The sequence below is a fragment of the Trichoderma breve genome, chromosome 3, assembly GCF_028502605.1.
Source record: "Trichoderma breve strain T069 chromosome 3, whole genome shotgun sequence".
In the NCBI taxonomy this organism is placed as follows: Eukaryota; Fungi; Ascomycota; class Sordariomycetes; order Hypocreales; family Hypocreaceae; genus Trichoderma; species Trichoderma breve.
This window is the reverse complement of record NC_079234.1, coordinates 973,782-999,498: the sequence shown is the minus strand read 5'-3', so window position 1 is coordinate 999,498 and position 25,717 is coordinate 973,782. Positions and strand designations below refer to the sequence as shown.

General features: G+C 47.0%; 9 protein-coding genes across 9 annotated transcripts; 5 read left to right on the top strand and 4 right to left on the bottom strand.

Annotated features, from left to right (window-relative positions):
* Positions 1-745: 745 nt before the first annotated feature.
* Positions 746-2,007, top strand: T069G_04729 (ATPase family associated with various cellular activities (AAA) domain-containing protein; the record flags this gene model as incomplete). The annotated part of the gene is made up of 3 exons (XM_056171939.1): positions 746-1,288; positions 1,375-1,537; positions 1,586-2,007. 3 exons carry the CDS (start codon positions 746-748, stop codon positions 2,005-2,007), a joined length of 1,128 nt encoding a protein of 375 aa, XP_056028797.1.
* Positions 2,008-4,778: 2,771 nt separating this feature from the next.
* Positions 4,779-6,273, bottom strand: T069G_04728 (alpha/beta hydrolase fold domain-containing protein; the record flags this gene model as incomplete). Its single annotated transcript, XM_056171938.1, has 5 exons — positions 4,779-4,879; positions 4,937-5,191; positions 5,259-5,356; positions 5,438-5,932; positions 5,990-6,273. The coding sequence occupies 5 exons, from the start codon at positions 6,271-6,273 to the stop codon at positions 4,779-4,781; spliced, it is 1,233 nt and encodes a 410-aa protein (XP_056028796.1).
* A 959-nt stretch (positions 6,274-7,232) lies between these two features.
* T069G_04727 (short chain dehydrogenase domain-containing protein) lies at positions 7,233-8,154 on the top strand (the record flags this gene model as incomplete). The annotated part of the gene is made up of 2 exons (XM_056171937.1): positions 7,233-7,528; positions 7,584-8,154. 2 exons carry the CDS (start codon positions 7,233-7,235, stop codon positions 8,152-8,154), a joined length of 867 nt encoding a protein of 288 aa, XP_056028795.1.
* A 1,965-nt stretch (positions 8,155-10,119) lies between these two features.
* On the top strand, positions 10,120-10,911 carry T069G_04726 (kp4 domain-containing protein; the record flags this gene model as incomplete). The annotated part of the gene is made up of 1 exon (XM_056171936.1): positions 10,120-10,911. The coding sequence occupies one exon, from the start codon at positions 10,120-10,122 to the stop codon at positions 10,909-10,911; it is 792 nt and encodes a 263-aa protein (XP_056028794.1).
* Positions 10,912-11,517: 606 nt separating this feature from the next.
* T069G_04725 (uncharacterized protein) lies at positions 11,518-13,495 on the bottom strand (the record flags this gene model as incomplete). Its single annotated transcript, XM_056171935.1, has 5 exons — positions 11,518-11,944; positions 12,052-12,170; positions 12,234-12,290; positions 12,411-12,743; positions 12,830-13,495. 5 exons carry the CDS (start codon positions 13,493-13,495, stop codon positions 11,518-11,520), a joined length of 1,602 nt encoding a protein of 533 aa, XP_056028793.1.
* Positions 13,496-14,532: 1,037 nt separating this feature from the next.
* T069G_04724 (uncharacterized protein) lies at positions 14,533-15,947 on the top strand (the record flags this gene model as incomplete). Its single annotated transcript, XM_056171934.1, has 8 exons — positions 14,533-14,734; positions 14,783-14,842; positions 14,902-14,932; positions 15,021-15,094; positions 15,150-15,231; positions 15,299-15,404; positions 15,549-15,810; positions 15,859-15,947. The coding sequence occupies 8 exons, from the start codon at positions 14,533-14,535 to the stop codon at positions 15,945-15,947; spliced, it is 906 nt and encodes a 301-aa protein (XP_056028792.1).
* Positions 15,948-16,151: 204 nt separating this feature from the next.
* Positions 16,152-17,867, bottom strand: T069G_04723 (uncharacterized protein; the record flags this gene model as incomplete). Its single annotated transcript, XM_056171933.1, has 1 exon — positions 16,152-17,867. The coding sequence occupies one exon, from the start codon at positions 17,865-17,867 to the stop codon at positions 16,152-16,154; it is 1,716 nt and encodes a 571-aa protein (XP_056028791.1).
* Positions 17,868-18,591: 724 nt separating this feature from the next.
* T069G_04722 (GINS complex protein domain-containing protein) lies at positions 18,592-19,200 on the top strand (the record flags this gene model as incomplete). Its single annotated transcript, XM_056171932.1, has 2 exons — positions 18,592-18,633; positions 18,703-19,200. The coding sequence occupies 2 exons, from the start codon at positions 18,592-18,594 to the stop codon at positions 19,198-19,200; spliced, it is 540 nt and encodes a 179-aa protein (XP_056028790.1).
* A 2,401-nt stretch (positions 19,201-21,601) lies between these two features.
* Positions 21,602-23,472, bottom strand: T069G_04721 (uncharacterized protein; the record flags this gene model as incomplete). Its single annotated transcript, XM_056171931.1, has 3 exons — positions 21,602-22,850; positions 22,899-23,176; positions 23,323-23,472. 3 exons carry the CDS (start codon positions 23,470-23,472, stop codon positions 21,602-21,604), a joined length of 1,677 nt encoding a protein of 558 aa, XP_056028789.1.
* Positions 23,473-25,717: the final 2,245 nt, after the last annotated feature.

Sequence of the window (25,717 nt, the reverse complement as noted above, 5' to 3'; positions counted from 1 at the left end):
TCTACGCTCCTTGGCTTCCTATTCTCGCCCTTGCACTTTCGCTCAGTCTTACTCAATGGCCAATAATGACTCAGATGTGTTAAATTTCGCGTTTTATTTGGGACCCAGAACATCAGAGGTTTGCATTACATGTCAAAAAGGTGTTAGCCAAATGACAGAAAGTAAAGAGAAAGAAGAAATCGTCAGAGATCAAGAGGAGGATCTTAAACAAGCCATGGAGACATGAGTTAAACTGATGCGTGTTCTGCAAATGTAAGTGAAAGCATACGAATGATTGTTGTTGAAAGACTGCTAAGACTAGAGTTATCTATTCACATGGTAATAGTTGGGATTCGTAAGTATTATGTTGGCTGGCTAGGCTGTTTTGTTCATTGCTGATGTAGACCTACCAATTCCTAGAAAGGGCTGCACATGGCAAGAGACAGAGGCCAGTAAGCCTCGCAAGCTAGAGAAGCCAGAAACATACAATTACGTCTTCAAATTCGCCCAACGATCGCAAGGAGATACTACGTCAAGTGTCGTCTACATCTACGGCGAACTCATTCGCAATCTTCTGAAAGCCCTTACTAATAGAGAGGACGGTGGGCCATCTTTCCGTGCGAACGAGGAATTAGTGAGTGTCGAATGCAAGAAATGATAATCTGTCCTCCTCATTGCTGACGGTTTCCACCTTTTTATTTTTGTCTTTATTCAGAATAGAGATGACTTGAAGTTTATTTACCACCGGCGACACGAGCTTGCTACCATGCAGGATAAGGAACGCGCTCAATCTCCAGCTGTCACTAATCATGAACTTATTTTTGAGATCCAAGCCGCCCTAGACCTTATCGACGAAGAATTTTCCGATGTCGCAGGCGAGCTATCAAGTCTCCCAGAAGGAGAAATTACATATGACTTACTCTGGACTCTATTCCCTCCCAGATCGTTCGTGACCGCTCGAGATACATTTGGTCAACAGCTTGTGCATCGTGTTAGGGCGACGAAGTTCGTTTCCTTGCCTAATGGAAACCCGGAGTGTTTTCAGATTGCGGCAGATTACATTGATTCCAACGGCAAAAAGACGGGGTTTGTTCCAGTCATTATGCTCCAAATCCCTGCCTTTCCAAGCTCGAGATTAATATTGCAGTTGCGCCATTACCCATTCAATATTCGACCAAGTTATCTCGAAGATCGAGGGATTCTGATCTCTAGGGCGGATAAAGTGCTGCGCCTGTATGGACAGCATCTTCTAGAATACCAGGGCCGTGCCAGCAGAGATCCTTCAAATCCGCAGGGTGCTAAATTCAACGTAATGCATCTCCTTCTACCATCTATACTCTATTGCCCAGTTTTGAAACATCGGAGGTAGCTAACTGGCTAAACAATTACTTCAAGTCTCATGGCCGAATTGTTCTTGATCCCACAACGCTCAATCGAGTCCAGCCAAACAGCAGACTCATTCCACACATCGTTCAGTCTTTGTCGGACCTCACCGACGATCAGAAATTGCTCGTGAACCCTGTGCTCTATGGCTTTAGCCTTGGGGATAAGATGTGGGGTTAGTGCACTCAACTTCTCTTCTTTTCTTGGTCTGACATATTTCAAGGAGCTTTTGCTGTAACATGGCTCCACGATATCGAATGGAATGACAACATTCTTAACGATTTAGTCATTTCAGATGACCAAAAGCAATTCATGCGTGCTCTCGTGGAGTCACATTCCACAAGCGGCTTCGATGATTTTGTCCGCGATAAAGGCAGGGGGTTAATTGGCCTCTTGGCCGGCCCGCCAGGCGTGGGCAAAACGCTCACTGCGGAAGCTGTGGCGGAGATAGCCCGGAGACCACTTTACACGATCTCTTCTGGCGAAATTGGTTCGCAGCCAGAGTCAGTGCAGAGCGGACTTGACACCCTTATGGAGCTTGCTGAGGCATGGCATGCTGTCGTGCTCCTGGATGAAGCTGACGTGTTCCTCGTTGAACGAGACGACACTAACCTAGTCCGCAACGCTATCACATCTATATTTTGAGACGACTGGAATATTACCAGGGCATCTTAATCCTGACCACCAATCGTCATGCGAGCTTTGACCCGGATTTCAAGAGCAGGATTCATTTTTACTTGGACTATCCCGATTTAGATGTTGATACGCGAAGAATTCTCTGGAGGAGCTTCATGGCCCGCTCTGCCGCTAGTGGAAAGGTGACAGTTGACGTTGCAGAACACGAACTCGAAGGACTAGCCGAATTCCCACTAAATGGGAGGCAGATCAAGAATCTTATGAACATTACTCAGATAGTGGCTGTGAGGAGGGGGATTCCTATCAGCTGCGAGGGAATACGCATAGCGATGGGATTCTCGCATCACCTTTTCGAGGCTGAGATTGCGGGTTGAACTACATTTATTTTTCCAGTTAGTACTCCAAATGTCATCACTTTTGCGCTATGAAAATTACAATTCCTGTAAGACAAAGAGTTTTCCCACCTATGGCTTTCTATGAATCATGCTCTGTATGCCTTACTGGGCGTAGTATGCAGGCTGCAAGTTTAGTAGAATTCATTCAGGTTGCTATTATATGCAGTACTACCTTATGTAGGGTTCGTTTTGTAAGCAACGATGTTACCACAAGGCCCAGATTCAACAGGGTCGTTTGAGTTTCTAGATTGCGATCTGTCCACGGGTTGTCATTATGAGTCTTTGTGACCCGCATGGCTTACCTCTAAGGTAGGCCAAACAAGCGTCCAGCGAATCGGATCAACCATACCGTATATGCAAACTAAGGCGACTGAAGTGACATGCTCTCCACTTTTGGTGAGATTCGGGGAATTTTTCTATAAACGCCCATCCGCTCCTCCGACTACAACTATATTACACTTCTGACTTAGCAAGAACTTGAAAAGAACACCCACCGCATGATTCTCTGTGATAACAACTTTTTATCTTGTCTTTCAAAAGGCAACCAAATGGTAAGAGGGCCGCGTGTACAGCATGTACCAAGCCAAGAGGGGTATGTAGAGCGACGGACAAGGGCAAGCAAGCCCAAAGTGCGAACAGGTTGCAGGACGTGGTAAGCTTCATTTTATTACTCCAAAGCTCTATAATTATTTTTAGATTGTCTAAAATTTGACTAATCATCAAGTGTCACATAGCAAGTAAGCATTTACGCAAACGCTGTTTTCATTGGCTCACCTTGAATAGGAAACGCCGGCTCAAGTGTGGAGAGGAGAGGCCAATCTGCCTGAAATGTAGCTCAGGAGGGTTCATTTGCGATGGCTACGGTGATGAATCGGAATCAAATGAACAAGATACTATACGGATACAAAACACCTCCAAAGTGCAGCCGCAGCTAAATCAGCAACTATGGAGACCTATTGCAGCTGATATTGATGCAACCCATACAGAGCGACTGCTTTTCCACACTTTCAGAATTGCAGCAACCACTGACGAAACCTCTGGCCTTGAATGTCCCTTTGTTCCCTTCTTCAGCCGAGTGTGTCCGCAAGTTAGTCATTATGAAGCTGCCGTAAAGCACGCTATGATTGCTCTTGGATCAGCCTACAAATTTCTCCAGTTATCTAATACCGCAGCCGATCGCGGCGACACACTCGAGAGGTGGAATATAGTTACCATCGACCAGTATATCAAGTCTATGTCACAGCTCCAAAAATACCGGTGAGCAAAGACAAGAAAACGTCATCTTTACGCTTATCTGTTGTCTTTCTTTCATCTGCCTGGAAATTCTGCGAGACAATCGTATTGCCGCCTACACACATCTTAAAAATGGACTGAATATTATCGATGGCCTGCCACCCTCTTTATTCGGCTTCCTTAATAGTCCGACAGCAACGGCGGGGCAAACAAAAGCCGAATTGCAAGACACAATCAGGGTATTCGGCAGGATTGAAATGTTTGGTTGCTTCTACTCGCCTGGCTTTCGACCCGTCGTTGCAATAAAGGCATACAATTCGCGGAGATTCGATGATGGTTCAGACATGCAAACACTACCCAGTGGTGAAGAAGCGCATTTCCATGCTGTCAATTATTTTAGAGACATCATGGCTCGCTGCTACGAGACTTCTGATCACTTTTGTGATACAACATTTTGGTCACAGCCTGAAGAGCAAAAGCAGCAGCGAGCACTCGTTGTACGAGCTATCAAGTTGGCGAACCTTTTCCAAAACCTTGCTGAGGCGCCAAACGCTCCACAGGCAGCAATAACTTATTCTGCATTCAACTAGATAGGTTAAATATTTGCTGCGCGAAAATTCTCTTGGAAAAGATGGATGATTGTCACCTTCTGGATTCTATGAGGCTCAACTTTCCAGAATTTCCGACACTAAGTGAGCTGAGGCAACAACTCAACTCCCTCGTCACCCTTGTTCGCCCATACGCTGCTAGCATACCATCGAAGAAGCTAAATTTTGGCTTTGCCCATGATGCAGATATTGTCGGTCCATTATACTACATTGCAGTTCGCTGTGGGGATTCTTCTGTCGAGAATTAGGCGGGCGCGCTGCTCTATGAAGTGAACAAGTTTCGTGGTGGTTTCTGGGACGACACTGCGATTCAAAAAGTGGCCAAGATTGCGATGGAAGCCATCAGTTAGCATAGGTAGATGATGTACTATCTTTACGGTGTCATTAGATACTAGATATAGGCATAGCAAATTACCTAATATTAATGACCAATGCCAGTATCGAATCTAAAGGATAAGGGCAGGATCTCCCGTATACTGAATCCAGGAGGACCCTCTGGATAGGATCAGTTTCCTACTGTCTAATCCATAAATTGACAGCCATATCAACTGCTGCGAGTACGCCAGTATTTCCCAATCTTTCTGATATCATCAGCCAATGGCGGCGGGTTATCTAGGCTAGGGAAATGGCCACCAAACTCTTGGACTATAATTCTTATTAGCAACTCCCTCTCAATAAAGTGACAAAGATAAGAGTCCTTACATGAATAATCGACAAGATTACCGACTGTTTCAACGAGTGCTTTCGGCCAGAAGAACACATTATACTGAAAGTCGCTATACAACAGAGGCGCATCTGTCTTTGCTTTGGTATAATTTGTTGTAAAACCGTTGGGATTCTGGTAATAGATATAAACAGAAGAGATGAATGACTGAGAAAGATAGTATAGTGACACGTGTCGAAGAATTTCGTTGTGTGTGATAAGCGACGGTCCCGTTCCTTGTCGTGGGTCAGACCCTATATAGCACATTACTATTCCAGGCCATGATGGCAGATATCGACGGGAAAAAGTTCCATTACTTACATGAGATGATCTTTTCCGCAATCCATGCCAGTTGGCCAACGGGGTTATCATACAGGGAGAGACCAATTGTATTCGGTTGGACCAAAATAGTCAGAAAGCTCGAAGCATTCGATAGATGGAGAATTGTTCATACCTTTGTGGCCTGTTCAGAGAAGTATGCATTTCCTGTGCTTGCCCACTCAAGATATCTATTTTCCTGTACAACCTCCCTTGGAGAAAGTGTGATGTTCGCAGCGGCTAGCTGCTCTGTGTCAAGCGGCGTGAATGGCAAAAAGCTCAGGTGTATCGCCCGAACGGTTCTGTTGAATCGGTCGTATAAGTCGTACCCCACGACGCATCCCCAGTCAGTCCCGTGTACTGCATAGGTCTTATAACCCAAAACCTCTGTCATGAGTTTATTGAATATGTCGGCAGTGTCAGATGTTGTCCAGCCATCAGGTGAGGGAGATGAGAGTGCGAATCCCGGCAGAGACGGTATTACAACATTGAAAGAGGTGTGCTTGGATGTTATAGCTGAACTGTCCTGGACAAGCAAATCGACTAGAGGTAGCATCTCTAGGAAAGAACCTGGCCACCCATGCAGTAGAATGATTGGTATAGCGTTAGGATCCTGAGATTTCTCATGGACAAAGTGTACATCTTGTCCATCAATGTTGGCAATAAATTGGTGGTATCTACAGGAACAGTTAGTGTGCTTTGTATATAAGAGTGATTGTTATGCCGGGCCCTACTTGTTGATAGGGTTCTGCTCCTTTTCCCAATCAAAATTGGTAGTCCATTCATTCTGCAGTTGTCGAAGTATAGATAACGGCATTCCCGTTAATAAAGTATTGTTCAGTCCCATTTTAGCAGTCTGAAGTTCAGTAGATAGAAGGTGAGTTCCTTTGACAAGGTCAAGCATATGCGGCACATGTTGAGTAAAATCCAGTTTTACCGGCCTGACATTGGGTGGTCCAATATTGATTGCTTTAGATAGAAGCCCAAAGACGAATATCAGTAAATCAGGCGTCCTCATATTGTCAGTGAACAGCGGCTCAAGCATTCGATATGCGTCTGCTTTACTAGTTAGCAATATCATCAAGGCTTCAACGAATCCAGAGACTATACATACTCAGCATATGATAGGACAGTATTGGTGAGTTCAGATATTCGGGGGTTTTTCAGACTTGTTACAATTAAAGGGTGTTAGTTCACCGGTTCTAAGATTGGATGCAGCACCTCTGATTTATACACAATCTGAAGTCTGTAGCGATAGATTGGACTAAGTGTCCTCGTAAGTCCACAAACGTTTCTAGCACACAGGCTTACATATCGAATATCAGATTTGTAAGAATCACATACAATTTGGATTGCTCTAACAACTAATTTATAAGCTCGACTCATTATAAATTTGTATTTTACGTATCTTGGAATTCTTGAATTGGAGAAAGACATTGTTTCTTACTTTCCATATACGATATGTTCAACCCTATTGGCTGGACCACGCAAATAGAGAAATATGGCATAGTATTATTAATATCGTTTAATACATATACTCCTTTGAAGATCAAAGTTTACTGATTCATACTGAGTCAGTATCCTAGGCATATATTCATCAGTGCGTTATAGCCCGGCTGCTGATCGATTCAATTCCGGCCCTAGGAACGCCGTAAATTAGGGGCGTCCCCACTTACAATAAGCTGCATATACGATACACCACAGCTTATTCGCTACAATTTACATCTCTTGCCGCTACCTCGGCAGACGAAGAGCTACAATGCCTAGTTGCTGAAGACACTCTATACAGCACTGAAGGTTGAATGGAATCTTAACCCTTCGTAATTGAAACAAAAGCCATGCATCAGATGTATATAAATATGTACATCGATCGCCCCTTGTGTACGCATCCTTATGCTGTAACACTTCAAGATTGCAAGCCTTGGAATATTTCCTATTATCAGTCATCCCCAGGCAGTGGAAAATTACAACTCGAAAATGTCTTCTCCCGTGTGGTTCATTACTGGGACTTCACCTGGTTTCGGGCTCCTCCTTAGCCTTCAAGCTCTTCATGCTGGACACAAAGTCATTGGCACAGTCCGGAATAAGCAGCGTTCAGCTGACGCTGTCCAGTCGATCGAACAAGCAGGTGGCAGTGTCGTCGAGCTTGACATGACTGAACCCCGAGATAGCATTATCAAGAAAGTGCAGGCAGCAGAGAAGATACATGGTAGAATCGACTTCCTCATAAATAATGCTGGCTACTCAACTCTAGGACCAGTCGAGTTCTTTACGTATGTGTCCTTATAATACAATCAATGATGAATAAGCTAACATGATGGGGAATAGTGAAGACGATGCCACCTATCAGTTCCGGACGAATGTATTCGGACCACTCTTTACGATCCAGGCTGTGCTACCCGGAATGAGAGCACGCCGTCACGGAACAATTGTGAACATCAGCAGCGTTGCTGGCCAAGATGCGCCAGCCAGTTGCGGTCTGTATGCAGGGAGCAAATTTGGCCTGGAAGGTCTAAGCGAGGCTCTGGCGAAAGAGGTCGGCAGTTTCGGCATCTCGGTGCTCATTGTCGAGCCAGGGGCGTTTCGTACGAACTTTTGGCACGCGAGCATTTTGAGGAACGTCCCGGCAGATATAGGGTATGAAGGTACACCGGTCGATACTGTCCTTAACAAGTTTCGTGATTCTGCTGGTAAACAAGCAGGCGATCCAGAAAAAGCAGTAGACATAATATTCCAGGTGGTTAGTGGTCAAGGGGCGGCTGGTCATTTGAAAGGGCAAGTATTGAGGTCACCGTTAGGCAAAGATGCAGTTTCTCGTATTGAAAAGAAGCTTCAATTGGTAAAGACGGATGTTGAACTTTGTCATAAACTGGCGATATCTACTGACTTTAGTAATTAAAGCCTTTATAATTGCGGTATTGTTACAGATAATAGAAGTAATAAAGGATGAAGAAAACATTATTGATACATCTAACGCTCCTGCTGTCTTCTTCTTCTCCTACTACTGCTACTATCTTCCTCTTCCTTTCCCTTCTTCTTATTTTCCTTACGTCTTTTCCTCCCTCTTCTATCTCTACTCTCTCTTATTGGATTAATTGATCCGAGAGCCAATAGGCAGATGCCGTCTAACGGCTCTCAGCCAATGATCCTTGCATGAAATTTAATTCCTCATCATCCATATTTACCAGGGGATCAGGCCAATGGGAAAATGCCATGCAGGCGGCCCCAGTTGACATCCGAATACCACTGCATCGGAAAATTCCACCGCCTCCGGAATATACATACATAGTCTGACAACCCGCAGTCCAATACTACATCAAAAGTGACGTGTAGACCCACTAGCTAACCCATTATGAGGGTGATACTTTTCTTCAATTTTATAGTATTCTTGTTACTATATTATCTCATAATGCAGTCTAGCCTATGGGGTGCTTACTAATATATATCTACAACTACTATCAGACTGGAATCTGGGCAAAATTAGAGCTCCACAATCGCTCAAGGATTACAGAGTCTTATGTTTATCTGACAAAGTTTATTCCTTGGCGATCCGTTCCTATACTGACCTATAGGAGGCCAGCTTGTTACATCATATGCCACACAGCCAGAAGACCCCTGTTCAGGAGTTACGCGTAATAACTAGGACTGCTCTTGATAGGTAAGCTGTCGGGTTATCGGCAATTTGAAGACCAACTCGCTAGCCTTTAGTAGCTTCAATCAGCGATTTCCAAATGATTTGTATTGAGCCAAATGTGCGCTCTGGGACTAACTATCTGGTTGAGACTCCTGGTGTGACATAATTACTATAGGGAGATTGCTATTTCCTAATGTAATGTGATAATGTGTGGATTATGAACAGTTAATGCGTAGAAGTTGAGTGCCTTTCTTGGCTGTTGTTAATACCAAATAACCAAATAGACAAGCAAAGGAATAAACAAAATCAAGCAAAAGCCTTCAGCTGGAAAATTGTACTCAATAGAATAAGCACTAGAACTTGATCCAGTTAATATAAGCTCCACCAAATAATGGGTGAATTAGATACGCCAGTTAGATGCAACGTCAAATATGCGGACTTTCAGTCTTTGACGAAGATACTCGAAACTTTGCCATTTAGTGTCTAATAAAAAGGCGAGGATTTGATAATAATTGTATCAGAATGAATAATGAATCTTATCAAAGGAAAGACTGAAGTCCAACTGATACATTGAGTTTAGGTCTATCCTAGAGTGTTGCGTGTTGCACGGATGAGAATATCTCAGGCGGAAGAATACCTGCCGCTTCCCCACGTCCGTTGTGTCATATGAATTATCAACATATGTCTTTCTTGCCGCTTTAGTAGGGTAAGACCATAAGCTTGAGCATCAGCAACACCGCAGGAAAAATACCGACCCGCAGACATCTCCACTCGGGATATCAAAATGCTACGCTGTGAAAACTGATAGGCATAGAGTTGAATAAGCTTGGATATATCCATATCGATTAGCAGGCCGAAAAAGTCCACCAGTCAAATTTTCCAGTTACAGTACCCAAAAACATCCCGTGTTATGTCCGATGGGCATGCTGAGTATAGGTTTGTAAGTAGGATGGGCTCAAGGCCAAGCAAACAACTGTAATTCTCCGCGGGAAAGGACCTCATGCCGACGACCCGAGCAGAGAAGATCCGCAGATGAGCAGCTGATAGATAGAGGAAATCTGAATTTGATTGCTAATCATATAAGGGGAGAAAACTTATAAATAGAGGCTCTCCTCTCCATCCCGTTCAACTTCAATCCGCCTTCCAAGCATCATTCTACAACATTAACGTCGTCTCTCATCTTCTCCATCTGTCTAATACAGTTACGGAACGTACCATTGCATCTTCAAGATGAAATTCGGAAACACCTTCCTCACCATCGCCTCTGCGATCACTGCTGTCAACGCTGGTGGCATCAACTGTAACGGCAGCGGTCTCTGCTCTGGCAACAAAGGACTTCTGTCCACAGCCATAGGCCAGCTCCGTGGTATGAATCAGGGCAGTACCTTTAGCGACGGCCAGCATGTCACATGTGCCCAGTCCTCCATTACAATCGGTAATCCATCTCTCTGCATCTTTTACCAGAAGACCGGCCGCCAATGGACCGTCGCCCAGACTGTCAACTTTGTCCAAGGTCTCCTCGACCACGGCTGCGCTGCCTGCGGTTCTATTCCCGTCGATCCTGGCAACAATGTTGACAATGGCGAGCTGACTGCCAACATGGTCACCAACGCCAAGCGCCACGTCGAGGTCGAACGTGCCCCTGAGCCCGTCTCAAAGCCTGAGGGAGCTTCGGAGATTCTTGCTCGTAGCCTTGGCATCAACTGCCGTGGTAGCTCTAGCTGCGGCGTCGGCGGCGTTGCCAATTTGCCTCATGGTACTCTCTCAGACGTCCGGGACGCTGTGGCTGCCGGCCCTGATGGCTCTTGGGGCAATGGCCAACAAGTTGCCTGTGTTGCTCTCGCCACCGGTCGTCTTTGCGCTTTCTACCAGAACATCGGAAACCGCCAATTCAACAAGGACCAGACTGTTACCTTCTTGGACCAGCTCAAGGACCATGGTTGCCAAGTTTGCGGCTCTATTCCTACTGATAGCGGCAACAACGTCGACAACGGCGAGCTCACCGTCAACTTTGTTGCTTAATTCAGCATGGACATCCGATTCTAAGGGAAATGGCTTGCCAAAAACACTCCATCCCTGATAATCATTAGAATTGGCACTGGATGGTTGGTTATTTCACTGAAATCATGTCTTTAAAAGGCAGTTCGAAGGGAGCTTATCAAGGTTGATATGATTTTTGTTAGTTATATTGATGTAACAGGTTGATTTGATATATGTTGAATAGCTGAGCGCATATGAGCTTTTATATAGAACTATAAAACCCTTTACTGCAAGATTAACATATCATGTAAATTCACTGTGATATTGATGTTGGGCTAAAGGGAGGCAGGGTTTTACTTCAAAGCATCTGCTGGTGCCAAAGCTGCCAACATCATCGTCAAAAGAAGGTACGACTTCTTCAAGGAGGTTTTAAGAACTTGTAGCTTGAAAAACAAATAATTTCGCTGATAACTAAAATAGCTAGTTGATATCGACAGTGTAAGAGTATGCTCCTATGCGAAGTGTACCAACAGAGCCAAACGACCGGTGGGCCAAGTCTTGAACTTCAGAAGCAGTTGCCAGGCCGGTAGTGCGGTTCACACCAGCCTCAGGCGCCCTTCGAAGGCATTAGCAGGATTGGCGGCTTTGTTAGGGGGCGTTGTTGGCGTTGGCGTTGGCAATTTCCTCCTTGATAGCGGTTCTTCGCTTGTAGTATAGCTCATCAAGTAGAAACCTATCAACTAAAGCCTCTGCCTTTGTAAAGAAAGGACGAGTAAAGGGAAAGAAATCCACCACTTGATCAAATGTATTGGCTTTGCTAAAAACCAAGCATTCATCCATGGTGATATGGTATTGCAGTGCGTAGCAAAGCCAGGGGAAACTCTTTGCTAACGTTTCATGCAGGCCATTTGGGTTATTTCCGAATATCCACTGAGCGCCACTTAGAGGGTGTAATGGCTTGACAGTGAGGCCATCGTTGAGTTGAGCCTGGACTTGTCCTTGAGGCCCAGCCTTTTGAGAAAGCTTTCTTAGTTCTGCCTCGTATTTGTATAGAACCTGCCAGCTGCTCTCGTATCTGTGTGTGGATAAGTTAGCTTTGCCGTAGAAGATGCTGCTAACAGCATGGCAGCCCCTTGTCGCCTGCTCGTATCTAATTTCTTTTCTAATTGCATTATCACGTACCTATACATAAGCGAATTGCACTCAGCAGTGCCGAATATGAAGTTCAACGAAAGCTGACTGTGATGATAACTATTACCCGCTCCTATCCCACCGAAAGAAAAAGCAATCAGATGAAGCCACTAGAGGTGAATTTTAGCCAATAATCGATCTATTCAGAGAATAAAGCAAAGACGCAAGCGTACCTCGGCTTTAGATAATCCTGTAGGCGCAGGGGCGTTCCAGCCAAAAAGGGTAGTTAACTGGAAGCGATGTCAGTGATAATTCTCCCTCGCATTCGCAAACTCATGTAAGCACACAGCAGCCATATCACAACCGAACGAATGCCTGTGGGGTGATGAAGTTGGGAAAGACAAACTTACGTCGGTGGCAGACAGGCCTCCCATTGCCGATTTCTGGGGTTTCACCTCTTTGCGCTTCCCTACAGCTTCTTCAATCTTGTCGGCATTGATTTCAGTAGGCGTTCCGGCGCCTTGTTTAACCCCGGCAAGGAATTGTTCGTAAGTTAATCCAATTTGAGCAACGGGATCCGATGGAGTTTTCTGGGCTACTTTGTAAACGCCCTTGGCCCATTCTGTTAGTGTAGTCCCAACAGAGACAGATCCCTGAGGGAATGGTCGATCTTCTTCAATCTTTGACAAGATTTCATCGGTACGTATCCAGGTCTCATAAAGAGAGAATGGGCTTGTCCATAGCTAAGAGAGGTTCTGTTAGAGACAATATACCATGCAGAGCAGAATGTTAGAGTGTGCGAGGTTCGCACGCTTTATGAGATGCTTACCAATGTATAGTCAGCCAATGTCTTTCCCGCCTCTGGCGCGAAGATATAAGTTGTATGAAACGTCATTTGAGAAGTGACACGCTTAAAGGCATTCACTACTTGGCCATCCGTGATGCCGTTATATGTCCCAACAGGTCTAATGAGCAGAGTCAGGCCATTATTAGGATCAACTGATCGAAACGAGTTCGCGGTCTCTACTGTATGCCAGTAGCACATTTCTTTGTCGATGACATCTTTCAGCTTCTGTGAGTTGGAAGCCGAGTCCAAAACCTGCGTTGATAATGCAGCCATGAGTTTCCCTTGCTGAGTTCTACCCACGATGCCATACAAGTCTTTGTTATTCGAGTCTTTAAGTTTATATCCGGTGTTCCAGTCATACTGCTTGCTGCTCATGTCCACTAGAAACTGGAGCGGTAGAAACAAGTCGGCATTGGGATCATCAGGGCATGAGAATCCCAACTGGTTCAAATCACCTTTTTCAAAGAGTACGTAGGGCTTTGTTGGATCGAGATATCCTTTCCATTTTGCGCGCCATGGCTCCGTGGAGAGATTGAAGGATTCGGCCAAAGTAGGCTTGGCTAACTTGTGAACAAGAACTGTGCGGTGATCGGGATAGAGCTGGGAGCCATCATAGTACTCTTTCGCCCAGGTTCCGGTGTTACTCATCTCTAATAATGTTGCAATAAGCGCGGTATGGTGAAATTAAGTGAAAAAAAAAAAAAAAAAACCACGGTGGGCGCAAGTTGAAGTGCAGTCCGCCTGCTTCCTTTATAACATGAAGATGGGCATGTGCTTCGTAGAATAGAATCACTTGCAAACGCCAGAAAAATCCAGATACACATTGTACATTACTTACTTCAATATTGGGAATCAATAATGTGACTGTACTGAATCAATAGTCCAGGTCCACAGCATTCTCTCTCTGGGAGCTTCAGCATCTCTTATTCGATGATGCTTTTTTCAGCTTGCAGAGCCCTAGCTGAATACTGGCGCTTGCCGCGATCCCGATGGCTTCAAATCGACCAGCTTCCCAAGCCTCGGCCATTCTAGAGTGTCTTCAGCTAATGTCTTTTAATTACTCGGCAGCCCTCCCTTCTTAGTTGCGACATATCTTGATGTCCCTTCAGCTTGGTGAGGGTACGCCACGATGTGAAAACGACACAGACAACGGATCAGCCACAGAAACGCGCCGTGGCGCTATGCACAAGTGCCAATAACTGGCACAAAGCAGACAAGCGTCTTAGTTCAGTGCTCAGGTGTGTCGCAATGCGGGTGGTAATGTGAGTGGCGAAGCGTTTCTGCGACCGGACAAGTCTCTCCGTCGCGAGACAACCCGGGACACAGTTCCAAGAGTATCTATGGCTTCCTTATTGTGCTTCTGGCGCGTCTCGAGGGAACGGCATTACATATGACTTGCCAATGCATGCAAGTAGCGGTAGATGTAGGAATGGTGTTGACGAAGTGCGTTTTTTGGCTGCAGTACTTCTTTAGACTGCGTTCTGGCTTCGCGGCCTCCGACGCCAAGCGGGAACTATTGACAATAGTCGACGATCCATGAAGGCCCACACTATATACAATTACAAAAAAAAGACGATTAACCTCATCATTTTGTTCTTTCAATTAATTTCCTCATTGCTTGTATTATCGGAAACAAAGCATCATCAAACATGGATTTTATGCAACTCGCTCCATACAATGACACCATGCGTCTAGGTCAGGGGTACAACTCATTTCTTCAGCTACCGTGCGTCGACGGCGCCGTCAAGATAGATCAGTCCGACATACAAACCCACGTGGCTCGGGCCGATCCATCACCCAGTGTGCCCCAAGTGGTATCGTACAACTCGCGGTTTGTTGAGAGAATCTCCCACGTGGCGCGCAGCATGAACATCAGCGCAGCATCATGTATTAAATCGGGCATCATCGGGATATCAGGCAACTCGCTCGGCGTAGACGAGGCCAAGTTCGCCGATAGCGACTTGAATGCAGTGATCTCGGTCAAAGTGATCAATCGTAGGTTTCCATTTCCTGATTAAGTTCACTAAGACCGTGCCATTCATAAAACTTGACAGGGACTACTACTACAACCAAGAACCCAGAATTGTAAGCCTTTAACATCGCCCCCATGAGATCTTCATGGTCACTTCTAAAATGATAGCGCTTCAATGTTTACTTTCTAACAACTTGACAGTTCAGAACTTAATAGAAAGATGAGGATGACCAACGAGACATTTTTCCAGACTTTTGGTGACTGCTATATATCCGGTAGCTCTCACTTTCTTTAATTGTACATGTATATGCATTGACAGATCTGTTGAAGGATTCATCGAAGGCGGGGATTTGAACGCCATCATCTCGATCAAGGCCCCGGATGTAACCAAAAAGGCCAATATTGAAGCAGCGTAAGTAAACAAACCGTGTATCATGTCCGCTTCGATGAGTCGCTTATACGTGTCCACCGGGCAACAGGCTGAAAGGCGTCATGAACGGCTCGGCCAGCGAGTTTGCGCTAAGCGAAGAATTCGCATCTTCTGCACTCGAGGCAGCGCTGCGAGAGACCGAAACAACTATCACGGTCAGTTGGTCAGGTGGCGGCCAGATCAAGCCAGATGGGGGGGAGTGGACGTTGGAGTCGCTAATCCGGGCAGCATCCGGATTCCCAGCGAGAGTGGCAACATGTCCGCAGAAAACGTGGGCCGTACTAACGCCCTACACCCAGAACCAGAGCTTCGTGAAATGGGCAGCCGAGTCCAAAATCTGCGTGCCCACCTTCTCTCACACCGAACAGTACACTTACAATCTCCTTGACTCGTACATGCTCTACAAAAGGCACTTGGCCTTGCTGCAGACCGCCATGAGGAACCCACTTGCTTTCAGAGAGAGCAAAGGTGACAATCACGTATCCCTTGATGTGCAGAGTCTGGTCGAGACACGGAAAGCTATCAAGTACGAAATGGCCAAAATTATTAGGATCATTAACAGTTTGTAAGTTTCTCCAAGTCTTCTTCTCTATCTCGGCTCATCAGTAGGCAGAAATGAGGATCCCAACGGCATTATTACAACGGAAATTGAATCTGCTGAGACATGGGCGACACGGCTTCCACTTCTCGGAAACTAGCAGAGCACTGACTGAAGTCTGCTCTACACGCCTAATACCCATTTTAGCAGCACCGATTTACAATGGAGAGATGCATAGAATATACGTCCGTATATGTCATTCGTATAGTATCTATCTATCTAGAACATCAGCTGGTAATTATTATTGGCCCAGCTGTAACAAAGACAAGCTCTCGGTGTATATGTAGAGAGTCAGATATCCCACTCAAACGAGCTCTACATCAAAGCCATCCAAGCTAACATCCTTCAGCAAGCGCTCCAGAGGCTGGGCATATGTGATGTGCCCATCGATTGCGGGTTGGGAACCGCTGCTGCCCGCCGTTATGATTCCGGCAGGGCGTCCTTGCATATCCCAAACGCACGAACCAAAATCACCCACCCATGCGAAAGCGTCCTGCCGATGATTCTCTGCCCAATGTCTGGAGTGATTCATAGTAGTTGAGATAATCGCCCATTCTTCACTCATTATTTTTGTTTCTCTGCCTGTTTCCGATGTCACAACATGGCGAACGAGGGACTTCAAGGTGTTGCCGAGACCGAACGATAACTGTCCGCTTGCTCCGTACTTGCCCACCAATAGCCCCGACTCATAAACACTCTCAGTCTCAGGAGAGGTGAAGATTTCTTCCATAGGAACCGCGACTCTCTGGAGCTTCAATTCGCCATTTGTGATCAATGATTTCTGTAGATCCATGAGTCGCCGCTGGTATTGCTCTCCATTTCGTTGCATGCAGTCACGAATACTACTCTCCGTTCCGAGATAAACGATATTCTGGATTGAACCGAGGGCAGCTCGGTGACTATTTGGCAGTAATTCGATTAAAGCCCAGTCTCTCAGCCATGTAAATTCGGAAAAATCTGATCCCATCGTAAATGCGACCGAAAATCCCGGCGAATATAGGAGTCGGCCAAATACTCTTGATGAAGCGTCTATAAAGAAGTGCATGGCGTGTGCAAGAACCATGGCGTTGTCGCCAAAGCCAGCAGGCGAAGCAGCTGCATGAGTTTGATCGCCTTCAGAAGACTCGTGGCCAGATTTGCTGTCACTCTTGCTTTCCTCCTCAAAATGCCAGAGATGGCTCATACAAGTGCGCTGATCCATTTGGATGACGTCCCTGAAGGGCCAAGATTTTTGGTATTTTTGTGTCCCCTCTGTTTCAGAGTCAATCATCAGATGCCTACAAGCCAAGGCTACGACTTGAGGTTCGTCTCCAGAGCAAGCCGGGCGGATGGAGAGGTACAGGCCCTTGGTACTAGATATAGGTCCATTATTCAACTGGCTCGTGGCTATTTGGGTACCAAGTCTGTCAGTGAGATCCTTGATTTTATGCGATCTATCTTCGTCTTTGGTCGAGGCTGGCCCTGAAAATAGTTGCAACGTTGTTGAGCCGGAACCAGTCTCGACTTCAGAGTCGACGGTGGGATAGTTCTTCGGCTCCCCTTCGGCGCGGAAGTGAAGAACTGCTTCTAGTATCTCGCAAGGCACGTCATGAATACCGTGTTCGTCCAAAATAGATTTGCATCGTAAAGCGACAGTATGCCCATAGTTCCAAGTGAGTGTGCCTGGCCTGACAGCTACCATAAGCGTGATTTGATATTCTCCGTTGTGGCCGACACGCAGAAAATCAACAGAAGTCCAATCTATTCCATTGATAGCTTGCAAGATTTGTATTCTGAGAGAAGATCCGGCATCATTCCATAGCTGATGCAATAGCGGGTGTCTTCCAACTGTGTGAAGTGTTTTCGGATACAAGGAATAGGGCAGCTCCGGATAGAAACAGCTTCTCGTATTATTAGGGTTCTGTCGATGGACCCAGACGTGTGGGCTTGAGCGTGCGACAAGCCTTGGACATTGGACAATCCCATAGTAATAGAATTCCACCTCATCCAAATCGGGGGCGGTTGGCTCTGGCATCGTCATATTGAAGAATATTGCTTGGAGGGTGTGCAGTTGACCTACTTGGGCGAGAATTCCGGTTTGACCGTTGAAGTGCAAAGGACTATTGTTGATTCACTGGGAGCTCAGATACCTTTAAATATATGTCTCTGTAGGGATAATGACAAAAGTATATGGACTGGCAAGGCTTATTCGACAAAGCATAACTAACTACCTGACCTGGGGATAATGAGCAACCATGGGGCATAAGTGTTGCCTGTAAACTTTACTCCCGTTTGGCGTCAGGACATCACATTTTCCATTCACATAGTTTCTTATGTGCCCCAGATCTATGCCTTTTTTTTTTTTTGAGTACCCAAATGTTACAAATGAAGTATCGATAGCGCTGAAGATGCCAGCCGAAAATGGACATGGACTTTGAGATGGTCCATCGGCCATTGTGGCGAGCTTGGTGTATAGTTTGGTGCCGATCGAAGAGCCTACAAACTATTAATAGGGCCGAGATAATTCCACCTCTCAGTGTCTATTTATACATTTTTAGCAATGTGATTTCATTGTGGATGCTTAATGTCGATGGCTTCCACCAAAAGGATTGCCTTCAAAGCTCCCTTAGTCAGCGCGAATCTGCCACTTAACGCGTCCACGCCAAAACTCTACGCCAGCGTCTGTCTCGACCCCACCAAAGCTCCCGAAAAGCCCAACCTCAAAACACGGGCTGCGACAAACGCGCCCGCGATGCAGACTCGCCATGTCCTACTACGACGTTGACGCCATTCTCACTGACGGGGAGGTGCGTGTTCTCTTCCTAACGCATATCGCTCCGAAAATACAGTTCAGACGAAGCTAATTCAGCCCGCAGAAAGTCCCTTGTCGATTCGAGCTCGATGTGCCTTACCTCGGCCACCTCGACAACTCCAATGGCCTCAAGCCCGGCACGCGCCTAAACCTACCTCTATGGCTCGCTGAAATGTTCGCTCTCGCCTCTGCTGGAGAAGATTCCAAGCCGCCTCTGACGCTGACCCTACCGCCCTGCCTGTCCGAACAAGTGCTCGCCGCACTGAAAGCCGATCCACGAGCAGTGCCACTACGAGACCAGAGCGCATATTTTTACGGCGTGGCGGTACGAATGCTGGACCTGTTTGACGAGAGGGAATTGAGCGCCATCCTGAGGACAACGTTTGTGGTGAGGGCGGCGGATGTGGGACTGCATGCGAGAAAGGCCGAGGAGTCTGGGCTGGGTGGACAGGGCGAAGAGTTTCTTCGGGGGCTGGATGAGTGGGAGAGACGGCTGTTTAGGAGAGGACACGAGGGCGTCAAGTGGGCCAAGGAGTGGACGGACAATGTGAAGAAGTCATGACGCTGGAGAGGTGGCTGAATGCTGGTTACAACGATACCCTGTGTGTAGAAGAGACGGCGATTTTGACACACGATACAGAATACAAAGACTACCGCTAAGGAGATATAGTTTGGTTTGGGGAAGCGTGGAGACATACTCGTACCGGAATGCGAGTTTGCAGGAGCTCAGCAACAATCTAGATGGGATTTCTAGCTCCAACTCTTTTCTGTATGAACGATAGATTTGTCGCTTTCGAGAAAACAAACATGTATCCAAAAGAAAATTTCTTCATTTAAAACTCGCTCAATTCCGATTATACACAACCTTATTGTCGTCCATAATCCAACTCGGCCATTTAGATCTAGAAAGTCAGATCAGCCCTGTGTCTTTAGCTCAGAAATCTTCCCGAATCTCATCCTCAAGGACACATTCAAAAGGCGGTAAACATAATCTTCTTTAGATGCGGTGAGTCAAAGATGCTGGAATTCTAAATTTAAGCTATCCAAATGTAAAAAAAGGCATCTTTTCATATCGGAAAGTACATCGAACACCAATTTTCGGTGTCTTTCCAGGGTAGCACCGTTGATTGTCGGTGTCGCCATCACCGCCATCACCGCCACCACATGTTCCCTGAAGTCGCAACTCTCACACTTCATGTAAGAATACATGCAAATGGCAATCCAAAAGTACAATACAAAAGTTCGATACAAGAACATGTATATGATACCTCCATCCAAAGAGGCGGTAAAGAAAAGGCAAAGAGAACAAAAAAAAAAAGAGGCTCAACACACCCCATTGTACTTCACAACAACCGTTGGGTACTACATACCGCAGCACACAAGCCTCACCACATCAGCACACTCATACTGTACAGTACGGAGCACGGTACACCTCAAAACCCATGTCCACTGCTGTCCACTGCTGTCCGCCTGTCTGTGTTATCCCAGTACAGCTCAGCCTCAGCAAGAAAAACCCCCATCCACGAATCCCTCCCTGTAAGAACCTCGATGTAATGCCAACTCACACCCTCCCACACACCCCCAAAAACGCCACACCAATCAAACCTCCCACTACATTTTCCCATCCCCCAATCTCCATTTCTTTTTGCCTTTAGGACTACGCATTCTTATTTCCCATTCTTTTTTTTTTCTTTTTTTTCCCCTTTCCCAATCAAAAAGTCTAAACTACTAGGGCTATCCCTGTTCCTTTCCCGCTGCTCCGGTCTCCACACCGGTCCCTTTCCCATATCCACCATGTATTTCCTCTTTGGGAACCACATGTAAGAACACCTCGCCTTATGTGAAATCTGCTAGAATTTTTTATTCCTTTTTGCTGAAGTACTTATATGTACTTTATATTAAATACATGCATGCGTACGTAGGTACATGCAGGTGTACGCACCATCCACTCACCGCCGTAATATGAAGAAAAAATTTCACAAAAAAAAGCATTTGTGTGACCGCCATTATCAAAAAAGCGAAAGTGTATTGTCAATCTCGGCGAAAAAACAAATATTGATAGAATTTACAACCCTAGATTCCAAAGCTTCAAGCATAGTCGTGCGTGTCCTGTTTCTGTGTCCCACGATCATCCGACAATGTGCACCTCCAGAAAAAATATCAGTCTAGTGTCTATCCCAGATGCACTTTGTTTCCCAATAACACCATGTGCCCTCTGAACAATAATTCCAACGTTAAAAAACAAAACTCTTATCCATCGTCTTATCCATCCTATCCATACATTCTGTTCCTCATATCCATACATCAAAATTCCAAAGTCGCTTAAAGAAGTAGACAACAATCCCCCCTCTTCATACATCGTTGATCAAAAGCAAACGCCTTCCCTGCAGTCTCAGTTCTTCATGATCCGTGAATCGTACAATACCTCGCGCCTCCCAATGCTGCAGCACAAGAGTATGCCACCAAATGATTTCTCCACGAAGGAGGTTGGAAAAAAAACGTGAAAATTGCCACCGTGCGCTCGGTGATTCTGTGTAGCTGGATCCCTTTGATCCAATCTCTCGACAAAACGTATCCCGACGACATTCGTATAAAACACAGTGAACAAATTGACAAAAAAAAAAAGTACGCCCCCCCAAAAAATACAACAGATGTAAATAAAATAGCCAAGTCGAAAAAATCCAAGTAGTAAAATGAGCGTCGGCAAAATGAGTTGGCAATACCAATAACGCCGAATCCTGTCTGTATTCCCAGTCTTGTTGTGTGGTATATTTCTTTTACCATGATTTCGTAATGCTCAAATCTTCTTCTTCTTCTTTTTTTTTTTGTCTTTTTAAAGGTTTTGATATTCTTGTTTTTGTTTCTTTTTTCTTTTTTTAAATTTCGGTCCAGAGCAAGTCGATCATACACAACTGTAAGTGTCGATCATGACGACGCCAGCTAGACACATCCGTTCATCAGCATTAGAGCTGCGGATAATCCAAACCAGCATTAGACAGAAGGTCAAGCCATGCGACATCGAAGAGCCTCAAGTCATCCACGTGCTGAAACACAGATGTCTCAGAACCTTGCGATGTGCCAAGCAGGTCAATGTCACTGTCGTCGACAGCAGACAGCAAGGGAAACTGCTGCTCCTCCTGAGCTGGCTGGTCCACGTAGCTCGCTAACACGGTAGATTTACCTTCTCTGATCGTGTCAGAATCGGCGCTCATGTGCGTAGTGGACGCAGATGTTGGGGAAAGAGACCCTTCATCTGGGGGGTCATCGCCCGTAACCACCGAGGCAGGCCCATCTGCCTTGACTTCAATCTCCATAAACCATGCCTTGAGCTCAGGCATGGGAGGCCAATCGCCGCCTCCCTTGCCGCCTCTCTTCTCGCCTATGCCCGTGGCGCCCCTTCCTCGGCTTGGCTTCACTCTGAAGTGAGTGCGCCGAAGATGGGCTGCCGCGTTGTAATATGCATTATACTGCTTTCCCGAGGCGCAGGCTTTGCATCGCGTAAGGGGGTTGAGGGGCCTGAGCTTGGTGGGGATGCCGCTGTCTCTTGGGTCACGGCAGACAAACTTCTTGACCTTTCGGCGATGCTTGGCGGCGGTGTGGCGCCTCAGCTCATGATCACCCCGGAACCCATCGGGGATTTCGTTGCAATGGTTGCAGTAAAGCTTATCATGCTTTGCCTTTTGTTTGGCCTTGCTGTCTTGCTGGGTAGTGCGCCTCCCATGAGTCGCTCGAGGCAGCTCTTGGGATGGTGGCTGGGGCATGGGGGCAATCGAGGTCGACTGTGCTTGCAAAACCCGGATTGTAGCCTCCCTGGCCCGGTTTGCCAAAGAAGAGGTCGACTTGCTGCTGCAAGTCGAGTCTCCTCGTTCCATGAGAGCGGCCCCGGGAGCGGTGGGACCGATGAAAGCGGGAGTGAAGGCAGGGGACATCAACATTTGATGTTCAAGGGGTGGGTATTGCAGTGTGGTAGAATTAGGGAAGCCACAGCCCACTGCCAGGAGATCTTCGGGCATGTTGAATGCGTTGGAGCAGTCTGACTGCTGAAAATTCGATGTGGCATGGCCAGAGAGCGAGTCGGCGTAGGATGCAGATGAGGGCATCCTCGTGATGTCAACGCGGGGGCTGGCATGAACAAAGCTGTTCTCCCTGGTCATGGGAGGAGCGTGCTCAATGCCCGTAGATGCCGTGATCATGGAGGGCGTAGCGGATTGTCTGCCCGCAAACATGTCGTAAAGGGGTAGGTTGGTCCCGGTGGACGACATGTAGCTTGGGCTCGGGTCCATGTTGGCAAGGTAGACCTGAGGGTTCACGCCAATGTCTGGTGAAGAATTCTCTTGAACTTGAGCAAGAGGACGGAAGAGCATCTCATGGCTGGTGCGCCGCCCGGTTGATGCAGATGATGTCGTTTGCATCTGGTGCATGATGGGCTCTGAGCGAATGGATAACTCGCGATACATGAGAGCAGGCGCCAGCGAATAATGGGCAGCCTGCGACAGGGAACGTCCCTGCTGGGCAAATAAATCGTGGCAGTTCTGTTGCTGGAAAAGGACATGGTCAGCATGCAGTCCGTCTTGCAACAAATGAAGTCGAAAATGGAATTATTTGTAAAGTTGTCGGCTGGTGGTACAACTGTATGAATGAAGTCGCAATGGGGGTTTCTTGTCATGGACACTGAGAAACTCACATTCCTGTTGGCACTGTTTGGCAGCGCGCTGGCCTGTAGAGCAAAGTCGGGCGAAACCGGCAGCTCTGGTGTGCTACGGGTAGAGTTGAAGTTGAACGAATTCATGGTGCCCTGCATCGACTTTGGAGAGGGCTCCATGTTATAGGCCATCGTGTCTGGCTGTGTGTTTAAAGGTGTATGGGGGTGGTAGCTGGGATGTCTACAGTTATTCGACATGCCGAGCACCTATAGTATGGAAGAGAGGGGGGGAGGAGAGGGTGTAAGTATGAGAGAGAGTTGAAGAGAGCGAGGGAATGCCAACACGGCAGGTATTAATATCAATAAAAAAGAGCAGATGCACAGCAGTAGTGTCGGCTGTGAAGAGGCGACAGTGTGTAGTGATGGCAAGAAGATGGTGAGGGAGTGATTCGCGGCGAAGACTGCCCGGCTGAGGAAGAGATCGAGTTGACAGTCTTCGTCCAAGAGCGGCGCCGGGCAGCACTTATAAGGAGTGCCCGGTAACAAGACAGTAAGTGAGTACAGGTGGTAATAAACAGTACCAGTGATAGGAGCAAGTATGGAAGAAAAAAAAAATAAAAGGACAGTGTCAAGTAAAAGTAAGGATTAGAATATTGTTGAAGATGTAAGTGGGAAGAGGAAGAAAGAGAAGGAAAGAAAATCCAGAGAGGACGAAGTAAGTAGTTGGAGGGGGTCACTGGAGGCTCTTATGTGTGTGTCGTGTTCTACTGTAAGGCAATCTGGGCGAAGTGGTGGTTGGAGGAAAAGGCGATGTGGCTGCGTTTTAAGTACCAGACGCAGACTGCATTGCACGCTCAGAGCCGAATATTAGCAGAACACACACCAACTCATTTGATCGTATTAAGCACAGCACAGGTAAAAATAAGCCGCGGCCGGCCAGTTGGCAACGCATATGAGTGTACACACATAAGGTATACAGACAACCTAGAGCCCAGCCCAGGAGAGACAAAGATAGACGGGCGGCGCTAGAGCGTCTGGTGTATCTTGGCCGCAAGTATAACATGGAAGTAGACGCGGGTACAGCGGGCAAGGAGCAAGTAGCGGGTACGGGCGCCAGAACGAGTACATGTGTGTCGAGGTACAGTACTTTGAGGACCTACTAAACCCGGTGGTATTTGGCATCAAATCGAGTGTGGGAGGAGCCATCAATGGATCACCTTCAGCCACAAGACCCAAGACAAGTAGATGCGTTGACAGGGGGGCCGCGATGGGCGATGGGATGGGGACAATGCAAAGTACCAAGACGAAGTACGGAGTACGCAGCTCGCATCAGAGTTCGGTGGAGATACCAGACCCCCCTTAACCTTTTGCTGTACAGTGCCAGCCAGCGCTCATTCCCCCCTGTGCTGCGCTGTGTGAGTGCGCCAGAACAGCGCATGTGGCCCGCTGGGGGAAATGACGTCTCACATCCAATGCCCAAGGCTCTCTCCTGGCCGCTGATCGCTTCAAGGTTTAGACCCGGCACTAGCACCTGAACATACCTCACACGATGGATACAATGGGATCGTCAGCGTCAGGTCCCTTTTTCGCAGACGAGAATTAGAGCCAGACCCCGGCTTTTCCATTGAGCCAAAAGGCCGCAACTCAATCAGCGATGGACCCCGATATGGCGCATACGATACGAGGGTTACGGGTTACGGACTCTACGAGTGCTGGCAGACCCCGACCCCAGACCAAACACATCGGATCCATATCGAACATCGGATCCAAGGATGCTGGACTGTAATCGTGGATTCGCTCACCCTGGCTCATCGTGTGCGCCTGTCAGGTACCTACAGTACGGTATCACCGTATGGACATCAGACTTTAGGCATGGCTGGTCGTCCAATTCTTCAACAGCCAAGGCGGACCCTGATGGCTGAAATCAAAAACTAATTTGTTTGCGACTTCGTGTCACCAGCAATTCCACAGCACTTGAGGAAAAAAAGCCCAAGTCATTGAAGTTTGCCCCCCCCCCCCCCGAGACGCAGGACAGGACGCTGTGCTCATGCCGCGGAAAGGTGCCCTGCATAACGATGCTCTGCTGCTACTGCTAGCTAAACTTGAGTGCAACTCTTGGATCGGTGCTAGCAGGGGGGAGGCTTGGAGTCTTCTTGATGATGGTGGTTGACCAGGAAGGTGGCCATCGTCGCTCCCTCGCTCGCTCGCTTGCACGGCATGGGGTTTGAAGAACGCGGAGGACCAGCACACCCACCTCTTACTCTAAATCGTGGATGCTCACAAACGCTCTGTAAGCCGTTTCTGCGGTCGGGTGTTACTAGCTCGGTGAAGCTGCCAGACTGACGGACTGACTGACGGCGATGCGGCTATGCGGCTCGCACCCGATGCTCGCTGGGCATCTTGCTAGCTGATGGAACGTATCTAACCTACACCACGC